This window comes from Lynx rufus, unplaced genomic scaffold (assembly GCF_022079265.1).
Source record: "Lynx rufus isolate CCGP_SWC_20201006 ecotype Redwood Valley unplaced genomic scaffold, mLynRuf1.p SCAF_9, whole genome shotgun sequence".
Classification (NCBI taxonomy): Eukaryota; Metazoa; Chordata; class Mammalia; order Carnivora; family Felidae; genus Lynx; species Lynx rufus.
The window spans coordinates 110867071-110878643 of NW_025814897.1; the positions used below are offsets into that span (position 1 = coordinate 110867071).

Consider the following 11573-nt stretch of genomic DNA (forward strand, 5'->3'; position numbering starts at 1 on the left):
TGCAAACTCGAGCGAGGACAGAAGAGAGTGGAGGCGTGGTTTATGGTGGTGGGCGTGGGGTGTCTAAGAGAACTGAGGCTGAAGTGGGTGTGGACACGGTCTGGCCTTGGCCTTCAGGGGGTAGAGGGGATGTGGGGGGTGAGGAATGGTGTGGTCACAGCAGAGGATCTGTTGGGGTGCAACCAGGGCTTTATGACCCTCATGTGGCCCCCTTAGCTGTCCTCACCCAGGCGTTCAAAGCCCTTTCCAGTGGGGTCTCAGTCCCTCCCATGGGGGTCGTGGAGAAAGGGGCGCCCTCAGGCTGTAGGGGGTCTGTGGCTCTCATGGGCCCGGCCGCTGAGGCTACAGCAGGGCAGTGGCCAAGTTCACCGGGGCTCAGACAACCATTCTCCCTGCCCAGACCAGCAGGGGCGACCTTGACACGGCTCAGAAGTGGACCTGGCTCCCAAAGGAGTCCCTTGGGGGAGCTGCAGGCAGAAACACCCCAATAGACAGAAAAAGGATGAGGACGGGCGGGAGGGCTGGAGATGCTTATGGAGACTGCAGGAGGGGCGGTGGGAGTTGGACCTTCGGAGTCTGTCGCGCCCTCTAGACCCACGAGGGACCGGCAGGTCCGTCACACTCTCTGCCGCGGTCCCCGCAGGCCAAGCCGGGCGCTTGTCTCTCCCGGGTGGACGCGGTGGGACCTGGAAAAACAGGTGGGTGTGGGGAGGGGCGGGGCTTCCAGGAGGGAGGCCGGGCGGATGGGCGGGGGTTAGGGGGCCCTCCCCCTCGGCGGGGGTCAAGGGGTCGGAGATCTTGCCCCAGGAGGGTCAGCCGGGCACCCGTCCCGGGCGCCCTCCTTACCCCCGCAGCTCGAGACTTCCCGGTCAGGACAATACAAAACCTCTTTATTTCTCATTTTCTATAAAAAGTCGTGTCTCTTCACGGACCACGGGGGTATGATGTGCAAAGCGCGCGGTGCACTGGGCGGAGCCCCGCAGCCGAGAGCGGAGCTGGGGCGGGACCGGGGGCGGTGGCGGCAGGAGGACCCCGCCCCTTCTGGGGCCCGGGGAGGGGTCGTGGAGGGCGGCCCCGGAGGTGGGGGGGTCGGCTGTGCCGTCCGTCTCTCCAACCCAGGGGTCTCAAAGCTCCGTCTCGTCCAAGAGGGGCTGCGGGACGGGCCCCCGCTGCAGGTGGCCCGGGGGCTCCGGACGGCCGTTCCCGAACACGGGGTTGGGGGCCAAGGTCCTTCCTGAAGGAGGCGCAGTCACTGGGGCCCCGACCTGAGACGCGGTAAACCGAGGCCGGCGAGCAGCCTGGGCCCCTCACTGCTCCTCGGGCCCGTCGCCTCCCAGGGCCTGTTCGTAGGGGCAGGGCCGGCGGCAGAGGCCGGCCGGCTCCGGGCCAGGCCGGGGACCCGCGGGCGGCGCCTCCTCCTCCACGCCGTCCCCCGGGCCGCCGCCGCTGCCGCCTCCGCCGCCGCGCTCGCCCTCCGCGTCGCTCTCGTCCGAGTTGTCCTCCTCCAGGTACCGGTAGCCGCGCACCTTGTGCTGGGGCCGCGGGATGCGGGGCTGGCGCGGGACCACACCCCGCCGCAGCTTCTGCTCCATCCACAGGTACGAGGCCGCGGCCGCCACCAGCGTCAGCAGCAGCACGGCCAGCTTAGCCTGTGCGCACAAAGAGGGATGCTGGGAACCCGCGGGTCACCACCCCCGCGCCTACCCCGCTTAGCCCCTCGCGGGACAGGCGCGCTCGCGTCCCGCATCGCACTGCACAGTTGCCCAAGCCACCTTAGCTTCCTGAGCACGGTGCCGCGGGCGAGGCTCAGAGCCCAGCTCTGCCCCTCCCTGGGGCTTAGACTCCTGTGTCCCTTAGCGCAGGCAGCCTCGTAAGAAATGCCTCTCAGACGTTTCTGGCTGTAGCCCACAGACAAACGTAGTTCCCCATCATAACAGTCCATACACACATATAAGCAGCACATCCTGCTCTCATGTCTTCTATTTCATTTTTTCAAATGTTGGGTCTCGACCTGCTAAACTGACCCACCAGTAGGTGGGAGCAGAGCACGAGGAACCCTGCTCCCCGCAGGCCAATGAAGGGAAGACCCTCCCGGCCCAGCTCAGAGCTCACATCCTGGGAACAGATCATCAAACTACCCGCAGGTGTCTGGGATGAACACCCAAGGAAAGAGAAACTGTGAACCCCTTCGGAGACAGGTAAACTGAGGCCCATGGGAGGTGAGGCAGTGAGCGGGTCCTGGATTTGGAGCGGGCTTGACCCGGCCCTTGGGGAGTAGTGCCTTTTGGGGGGCTGTGAGGATAGAGTGGGCACTCAGAAAGTATCTGCCTGGGTGCTGGCATGAGGGGTGCCTAACGCCCCCAGAGACCCTCCTCCTACCACGCTCAGGCTCACCTTCATGGGCAGGCTTGAGCCCAGGTACACTGTGAAGATGGCCACCGCCTGCCACCAGTGGTAGATGGTGAAGACGAAGTCTTGCCTTTCTTTGTCCTCGTAGAGGATTCCCAAGAGTGCTGCAGGTGGGCAGGACAGGGCAGGAAGGGGAGAGGGGTCAACGGGGACCAGAATGGCTGATCTCCCACTTGTGACCCCCTCAGAGCCAGCACTGGGTTGGTCTCAGCCCTTGGCCTTGGAGCGCCTGGAGAGCCCTTGTGAGCCGGTCCTGGCCTGCCCCCTGGTGGAAGCCCCCGTTATTACGCTGCCTGGGGAGCTGAGCAGAGGCAGGAACAGGTGAACTTTGCAGGGGGTAGGTACAGTGTGGGCCTCACTCTGGAGCACATGTGTGGTCTCAAAGGCGGAAAACTCTATATGCCGTCATATCCTGTTCTCTCTCGGACCCCAGGTGCCTAACGCCAGGCCTTTGGAGGAGGCTGTTTCTCCTCACCCTGGGCTCAGGGAGGGCAAACTGCTCGCAGCAACAAGCTTTCTGCAAATCAAACCTGAAAAGGGGAGGTTTGGACTTATTTTTCAAGGAATCCTCCCTGGACTGGGAAGAAAGACCACCGGACAGGGAGTCAGGAGACTCAGGACTGTGAAGTGGAGAGACTTAGTACAGAGATGAGGATTCAAATGTTGGCCCTATGGGGTAGTCTCAGCGTAAGTTAACTCCCCATGGCCAGTTTTCCCAACTGTAAATGAGATGATGCATATCATGTGTCGTGTTCTGAGGTTTTAATGTGAGAGCGCCCACAGAGCACCTAGCAAATCGTACCCTCACCTGCCACTCGGGACATTAACTCCCCTGCCCTAAGGCCTTGCAGCGTGACCGCTCCCCCCAGGGCTACTGTGGAGGGACAGGGAGCCCCCCCCCCACCCCAGGGTTCACAAGGAGGAGGCAGGAAGCAGAACTGAACAGGCAGAAGGGGATTCCAGGACCAGGTCCTAATCCAGACCTGGTACCAACACCGGATGCTGCCCAGATCTGGCGGCCTGAGAGCAACAGCCGAGAGAGCGTGGCCCAGAACGCGGGGGCTCCAGGCCCTGTGACAGATGCGGATACCTGACTGTCTGCTGGCGGGTGCAGGGGTCACCTGAGCCAGCCCCCGCCCTGCCCACAGCAGGCATGACCTCCACCACATCACGCCCCCAGGGTGATGTTCAAAACTGTTAACAGCACTGGCCCATCACAGCGGATGCTGATGTGGAAGATCCAAATAACCGCACCTGTGTGTGCTGACGGCGTGTCACGGGCACACGCCTACCTGGGGGCAGCGAGCATCACACAGCCGAACCCTGACCCCCCCCCCCACTTTCCTGCCGACGGAGTTCCACTCCCCGGGGCCCCCACCCCAGCAGCCCAGACTCAGGGCCCGGACTCTGCTACTCTGCAGACCGGCGTTGGGGCTTCATGCCTGCTCCCAGCTCTTCTCCATAAAAAGGTCATGTGTGCGTGTACAGGGCCACCTGCTGCTTCCCAGGCTCCCTAGAGCACGGACTAGCAATCTGCTCCCAGTGTCAGGGTGGGCCCTGTCCTCTGGTTGGAAAGCAAAGTATCCCAAGTGTGGTGTTCCACACTGTCGCTCAGGGGTGCCCGCAGAGCCCTGTACCTACTCCGTGTAGCCACAAGATCTCACGCTAACCGCCCCCACCCCCAGTGGCCACAGGGCCCCAAGCCCACCCTGGGGTGTCGACAGGATGTCCGTGGCGTGCAACTCCCATACCTGCCCCCGGTGCGTCCACAGCCCTCCTCATCTGTCTCTGCAGCCCATGGAACTTCCTCCCACTCCTGGGAGTGTCCACAGGGATGCTCACCCACCTCCACCATAACAGACCCCTAGTGTATCCGTGGGACCCCATGTCTGTCCCTGGGATCTCTGTGTTCCTCCCCAACCACCCCGAGGCAGTCACAGGGTCCCCTGCCCAGCCATCCCAGTGCCCATGGCTATACTCACTGCTGAGCCCGGTCTTATTGAGGGCACTGCCCACACCCCAGAGGACAGCCGCTACGTAGAGGATCCAAATGTGTCGCAGGACCCGAGGTGTGGGGGCCCAGAAGAAGAGGCTGAGAGTGAGCAGCAGGTGCACTCCAGCCCCAGCCACCAGGGGCACCGAGCGCGGCAGCCACAGTCCCAGCAGGCCTAGGAGCGAGGCAGCGGAGGCGCCCAGGCTATAAGCCACGAGGAGGTGGGCCAGGCGTTCCAGCCCCACGGAGCACACACCATAGCCCTGGGGGGACAGGAGTGAGTGTCAGAGGTCAGCTGGCCCAGGCTCTGGCCCTCCCTACCTGAGGTCTTCAGGCCACACCCTGTCCCCTCTGGACCAAGTCAGGGCTTACTCCCGGGAAGTTCATGGGGAGCTTCTGAAGGCACAGACAGGGGAGAAGGCTTGAACGATGTCCTCAGATACCAAGGCTGTACCCCGCATGGAACTATACACTTTATGGGCGTTATTCTATCTCAACCATGTAACAGCTCTGGGAGCAAGCATGGTTATTAGAATCACTTCACAGGTAAAGGAAATTGAGGCCCAGAGAGGTTAAACTAACGTGCCTAAGGCAGTGGGGGAATGGCGGAAGGGAGGGAAGAAAGGAAGGGGGGTGTCTGGGCCGCACCTGTGCATACTTATACATGTATTCAAAACCTTTAGCCGAAATACAAATTTAACCTGAAGTTCTGTATATTATCTGACAACGCTATGCAGGGGGTACTTACCAGGGTGAGACCAGTGCAGGCAAAGAGGACCTCGAAGCCGCTGTAGATGAAGAAGGGCACGAGGTGCCGCAGGCGGAAGTCACGCACGTGCTTGAAGGGCAGCTGGAAGATGTTACCCCAGCCCACGCTGCGCAGGTCGATCTCCTCAGTGGGCCGGTAGGCGGCGCCGCACAGGCCCAGAACCTGCGGACCCGCGGGCTGAGGGGGGCCGGCTGCCGTGTCTCAGGCCCGGCCCCTAGACACACCCACAGACCTCAGCCCCGCCTCCTAGCCCCAGGCCCCGCCCCCAGGCCCATCCACAGACCTCGGCCTCACCTCCGGGCTCCGCCCCTAAACACACCCATAGATTTCAACCCTGCTTCTCAACCCTGGGCCCTGCCCCTAGACTCACCACAGACTTTACTCCCGCCTCCCAGCCCCCGGGCCCCGCCCCTAGACACACCCGCAGACCTAAGCTCCACCCCTCAGCCTTTGGCCCTGCCCGCAGGCTCCCCGGTAGACCTCGGCCCCGCCTCCCAGCCCAGGGCCCCGCCCCTAGACACACCCACAGACCTACAGACCTCAGCCCAGCCTCTCAGCCTCGGGTCCTGCCCCCAGCTTCACCCGTAGACCTCGGCCTTGTTTCCCAGCCCCGCCTCCAGGAAGAAGCCACGCCCAAGCCACGCCCCCTGCACCTTAGTTCTACCTCTCGGGTTCTGCCTCCAGCCCAGTCCTCCAGGACCCCGTCTCCAGCTCCACCCCAGACCAGGCTTGGTCCCCCTTCCCTTGTTCTCTGGGATTCCAACTCCAGGTTCATTCCCAAACCTCTAGCCTGGCTCCTAGGTTCAGGCTTCCTCCCCAGGATTCAGACCCGGCTCCCACCTCAGACCAGGACATCGCCCAGGCTGCCTGCCAGCAACGCGCCCAGATGGCACCCGTTTCTCCCCGCCTCAGTCCCCAGACTTTATTGACTCCGCCGCCACCCCATCCAAGGCCGCACCAGCAGCATGGCCAGGAAGGCCACTGCCATGAGCACGCTCTCCACCACAATGAGGTTTCGGCTCCGTGGTAACGTCTTCAGAACCGTCTTGTTGAAGCCACTGAGGATGCCCTGGCTGTTAGTACCTGAAGAGTGGGACGCAGGGAGTAGAGCACACTGTCAACTCAACCACAAAGAAATGGAGCAAGGAGGGAGGGTACAGGGGAGAGTCAGAGGTGGTGGGTGAGGACAGTGCTTGCAAAGGCAAGGTTCATTTGGGGAGCAGCTTGGAGGAGAGGGCCGCTGGGGCTGGAGGGGCCACAAGGAGAGGAACACCTAGCCCCCCTTCCTGCCGTAGTGCCTGGAGGCTGGAGGTGGGGACCAGTCCATCCCCCAACTGCATACATTCACCCTGCAGTGATTGAGCTCTGAGGATATCTGTGGCTCAGCCCAGATGGCATCTCCTCCAGGCAGCCTTCCCTGATGCACCCTGTCCCCACCAGGCTGGGTCAGATGTCCTAACTGCATACTCCTGCAGGGTCCTTTGCCTTGCCCGTAAGAGGTGTGGGCCACCAGGCTCTCAGCCCTGGACCCGCGGGCAAGGGCATCCTCTCTGGGCACTCTCAAGAGCCCAGTGTCTGCCGGATGACTCAATGGGGGAGGTGAACAGGCCTGGGGGTCGCACCCCATGCAGACTAACCGCAGCTCTGCACGTTGTAGAGTGTGTGGTTCAGGTCATACAGGTAGTGGTTCAGGAAGTAGATCATGGGCAGCTGGGCACAGGCGAAGCTCAGCTGTGGGCGGGAGGGCAGCTTGGGCTGGGCTCAGAAGCAGGCACGGGGCACAGGCATGATCTGAAAGGGGTCTGGGCACAGCCTTGGCCGAAGAGGAGCCCTCCCCCCGCTCTGGGGGCAGCCTGGTGGCAGGAGGGAGTGCCCAGCGCAGGAGGACTTTCTCCTCAACAAGGAGACGAGGAGGTCGGTCACCAGAGGTCAGTAAGCAGAGGGCGGCTCAAGAAAGGGCAGTGGGACTGGAGGGTCGAAAGGACTGTGGGATGGGCTCCAACGTGTGGGTTCTGGGCTTGCAACACCCTCCCCCCATGGCGCCAACGTGGAGCTGACTCACATGGAAGAAGCTATAGAAGATCACTTGGAAGACCAGGAGGTATGGCGCGTGGGAGCCCCGCGGCGGGCGCTTCTGGGGGCCCTGATCATCCTGCTCCTTATAATGGGAGTACTCGTAGTACTTCTGAGCCATCCTGGACCACAAAGGAGAGAAAGCCTCCCCCAGTCCAACCTCTACCAGATGTCTCTCCTTCCTGCACCCAGGGCTAGGGGCTGCGTCTCACGGACGGGGAAACTGAGACCCGAAAGGCAGAGAGAGCTCCGCCAGCTGAGGTTGGCAGTGCGGCAGAGACACAGCCAGGTCTCCAGCCTCCCGCCCTGCGGCCCCCCCCAGGCTCACCTGGTGATGTAGTTGCCCATGGAGGCCCAAAGAGGCACGATGGCCATGCCCAAGGCCACAGCTGAGGGCACGAGTGTGTAGTAGCGTTCCCAGTAGTTGGTGGAGACAAAGAGGGCATAGATGCCCACAGCCAGGAACATCATCCACTTGGTGCCAAAAAACCTGCGGGCAGTAGGAGGGATGCTGGCACCGCGAGCCTGCCCAGACCACTGGGGCCTGAGACCAGAGGGGCCACAGACCCGGGTGCCGGCTCACCAACCAGGCGGTGCGAGACGGGGAGTAATCCCTGGCCTTGGAGTCAGGGGCTCTAAGAGTAGCAGAGACAGGGACTTGCTGGTGGTCTCAGTCCCAGGTCCCCACAATCAGTTTCCACAGCTGAAGGGGGAGCACAGAGCCCAAACCACAAGCTTCTCGTGGCCACTGCAAGGATGGGGGGAGAAGGGGCGGTGTCACCGGTCAGTGGCCTGTGTGCACATCCAGCCCTCATTTGTGTTCTGCACTGGCTCGCGAATCCCCCTTCTCCATCCAAGCTCACGTGCTGTGGCTTCAGGGCCCAGGGACGCAAGTCAAACTGGGTCGAGGAAACTTAGGACCAGAGAGAGGTCCTGGCAGGACCAACATCCCTTCCTCCCTGCCCGTCGCTCTTGCCGTCCACTGTCGTCATTTGGGAAGCTCCGTCCTCACTGGCTTCTAGGACAACAGGCTTGCTGACTCTGAGAAAATGCCACACTGGGCTTAAAGGTGGTTGACCACTGACCGGATAAGGGCCCGCTCAGGGCACGGAGGCTAGTCAGGCTAAAAACCACTGCCAGGAGCTTTGGGGTGTTTTTGAGTTATTTGTGCTCATTAGTTCCTTTCCTCGCTTTGGCGTCCAGGAAGCTCAAGGCCAAATGACTCTGATTTTCCGATCACAATTACTTTCTCTATTACAGGGCCCCAGTTATTATCCTTATTTTGCCATATAAACAATAGATAGGCAGCCCACTCTGATCTATTGGGGGGGGGCAAGTCACATTTTGATGGAGTAAATGAGCAAAAAGTAAAAATATTAGCACTCATTGCTGGTGAGGCTGTGGTTTAAAAAATGATGCGCACAGCCCGAGGCCATGCAAATTGGCACAGCCCTCTAGGAAATCAGCCTGATAGTTTGGGCAAGGGGCAAGCTTAGGGCGAGGGAGTCAAACTTTCCGACTGCCAGGTGCTACCGGTGGGACCTGGGCAAGCCGTTGAATGTCTCGTTTTCTCCTCGTCTCTTAGATCTCCCTGGGATCCTAGGGAATGAGGGAACGCTCAGAAAGTGCCCAGCACATGGGAAATGAAGAATTAGCTGTTATTATCAACAGTGGTATGTTTTCAGAGCCATAGTCTTTCATATGGCTCTGATCTGCTAAAGGTACCGCTAGAAATTTATTGTAGAATTTTTTTAATTTTAAGAAGGGAAGAGCTACAAGCATAAAGTGAATATGCAAAAAAAAAAAAACAAAAAAACAAAAAAGGAGGGGAGCTGAATGTCCAACTCTGAGCCTCGGTTGGGTGCCCCCATCTCTGCAGAAGATTCTACCATCACAGAGTCCTCAATGTGAAGACTGAGGAGTTTTTTGTTTTTGTTTGTTTGTTTAAGATAGAGGAACTAAAACCCATCTAATTGGTCTGCTAGTCTCTGGGTCTCATCTGAGCGGAGACCCACCTCCCGGTGGGGAGGGTGCATGTGGAGGGGGGTTTTGCACTGGCCAGAAGGCTGGACCAGATGCTTCCAAGGCTCAGGTCCAGGGTAGACCCTCTGGGGCACCTGCCGGGCCATGTCTTCCCTCAATACCGGCCATGGGGCTGATCAGGCCGGGCTTGGTTGCCTGGGCGTTAGGGCTGATCAGATCCTCTCCAGAGATTCCACAGCCCTGGTCTTGGAAAGGTCCCTGTAGCTCCAAACCACGGAGGAGGGCACAAAGACAATGCCATGTGGGGCACAGGCAAGGTGAGGGAAGGAGCAGGAGTGGATTTCGGTTGTGGGAAGTGTGCCCTGGGGTCAAGTTCCTGCTCCCTTCCCTGAACCTGGGTCCGCCCCTCTCTCTCACCCCTCCAGGCAGGCAAGGCCCCTCCCCAGCTCCCCACCCCCAAGAACACCGGGCAGGGGGAGACCCCATGGGCCAAGAGCCCTTGCACCCTTCAGTATCTGAGTGACAGTCCAGCCCTGTCGGGGACAGCAGCAACGCACCTGATAAGCACAGGTGTGTAGAGCAAAGCGGCGATGGGCGTCACGTTGATGCCCATCAGCATCTTGCTGTCGATGTCGGGCAGCCCCATGTTGCCATACTTCACCTCGCGGTAGGTCTCATCGTAGTGCAGGATCAGCTGCATCTGCAGGAGGCCTGGGGGGGCAGGGGGCGGGCACAGAGGGGGCAGCCTAACTCCCGCGGCAACGGAACAGAGGCCTGCGCGCCAGCTTGGAGGCGGCGCCAGTCACGATTCCAACGCCCATGAGGACCGAGAGGGATGCCCAGGCTGGGCCAAGCGTCCTGACAGCCCGTGGCAGCGTCGGCCACTTGAATCCAGACCCTCCCCGCACCCCCCCCCCAACCCTTCCCCCGTACACACGTCCAGCGCTCCAGATCTGGAAGGCGGCAGACCCGCCCAGGACGCCCAGACCCTGGCTGGCCACGCGCTCCCTGGGAATCCAGAACACTGCACCTGACCCCACCTCCATGTGGTGAGGCCACAGCTGCAGCGGCTGCGAGCGCGGCAGAGGAGGAAGTGAAAGAGGAAGGGAAGCCAACCGGCCCCTAAGGTTTCTCTTTCCCTGACCGGGGCTGGGAAGGGAGGCCGCGGGGAAGCCGCGGGTTCTGGCGCTGCGGGCCGCCTACCCAGGTAGACGGCGTAGGTGAGCATGCCGCCCGCGCTGGCCGCCAGCACGTTCTTGAGCACGCCGAGGCGCTTGCGGCGGTAGTAGCGGCGCTCCTCCTCCTCCTCGTTGTAGTTGGGGTACGCGCCCACCAGCTCGTCCAGCTGCGGGGCACGCACGGCGTGCACGTCGCACCCGGGCTGGGGGCCCCGGGGGTCGCATCGCACCGCCCCACCCCCGGTACCCGCTGCCACGGCCCGACCCGGGGGCGGCGCCTCCCCCCCTCCCCCACGCCGGGGAGACCCCCCCCCCCGCGCTCCCGGTCCTCGCACCCCCCCCCCCTCGCAGACCCGTCCCCGCTCACCGGAGCCCCCGGCCCGTCGGGGACCCCGAGCCGGTCCTCGTCGCCCTGCGGCCCCGCGGCCCCCGCCACGCGGTAGAGCGGCGGCACCGCCTCCATGGCCCGACCCCGAGGGAGCACTGGCGGCGGCCGCCTGGGGTGCACGAGCGGCGGGCCGGACACTTCCTCCAGGCGGCGGGACCCGCCCCCGCCCCGCCCCGCGGGTCGCCGGCCCGCGAGGGGCGGGGCCTAAGGTGTCCGCGAACGCGGGGGCGGGGAGGGGGCGGGGCGGGGGGCGGGGCCCGTGTCCCCGGGCCGCCGGGACCTGGCCTCGGAGACGGGAGGGGCAAGTCCGACTCTTCTCTCAGCCACTTCCTGGCTTGGTAGCTTTGGGAATCAACTCCACTTCTCTGGGTCTCCGTTTTCTCACTCAGCACGGCTTCCCAGGGCAATCACCGGATTGCTAAATTAATGCAGAGCCTTGGGGGGCCTGGGGGGCTCAGGTCATGATCTCACGGTTTGTGGGTTCGAGCCCCAGGTCGGGCTCTGTGCTGACAGCTCAGCGGCTGGAGCCTGCTTCGGATTCTATGTCTCCCTCTCTCTCTCTCTGCCCCTCCCCTGTTCATGCTCTCTCTCTTCTCAAAAATAAAATCATTAAAAAAATTTTTTTTTTTTTAATTAACGCAAAGCCTTAGAAAAGTGCCAGGCCATAATAGGCTCTACTCAGGGCTACCACCGTCGCCCTCAGCTCCACCTCCACGCCCCATGCGGTGTGTTTGCAGGTCAGCAAAGGGCCCCCCACAGCAGCCCCACGGAGGGATCCCA

The 11573-nt window shown here is 62.0% G+C and overlaps 1 protein-coding gene across 1 annotated transcript; it reads right to left on the bottom strand.

The window, feature by feature from the left end:
- Positions 1-869: 869 nt before the first annotated feature.
- Positions 870-10932, bottom strand: UNC93B1 (unc-93 homolog B1, TLR signaling regulator). The gene is made up of 11 exons (XM_047070621.1): positions 10773-10932; positions 10431-10572; positions 9785-9938; positions 7573-7734; positions 7234-7366; positions 6809-6902; positions 6130-6254; positions 5151-5333; positions 4392-4665; positions 2395-2513; positions 870-1649 (listed from the first exon to the last, which is right to left on the bottom strand). Exons 1-11 carry the CDS (start codon positions 10866-10868, stop codon positions 1308-1310), a joined length of 1824 nt encoding a protein of 607 aa, XP_046926577.1. The 5' UTR covers positions 10869-10932; the 3' UTR covers positions 870-1307.
- Between the last annotated feature and the right edge of the window lie 641 nt (positions 10933-11573).

Excerpts from the sequence above, each read along its gene's own strand:
- UNC93B1 (XM_047070621.1), bottom strand. The coding sequence starts at position 10,868 with ATGGAGGCGGTGCCGCCGCTCTACCGCGTGGCGGGGGCCGCGGGGCCG. Across the intron at positions 5,334-6,129 it reads CCTTCCTGGCCATGCTGCTG|GTTCTGGGCCTGTGCGGCGC; the intron begins GTGCGGCCTTGG and ends GCGGGTCCGCAG. Across the intron at positions 4,666-5,150 it reads CCTGCACTGGTCTCACCCTG|GGCTATGGTGTGTGCTCCGT; the intron begins GTAAGTACCCCC and ends CTGTCCCCCCAG.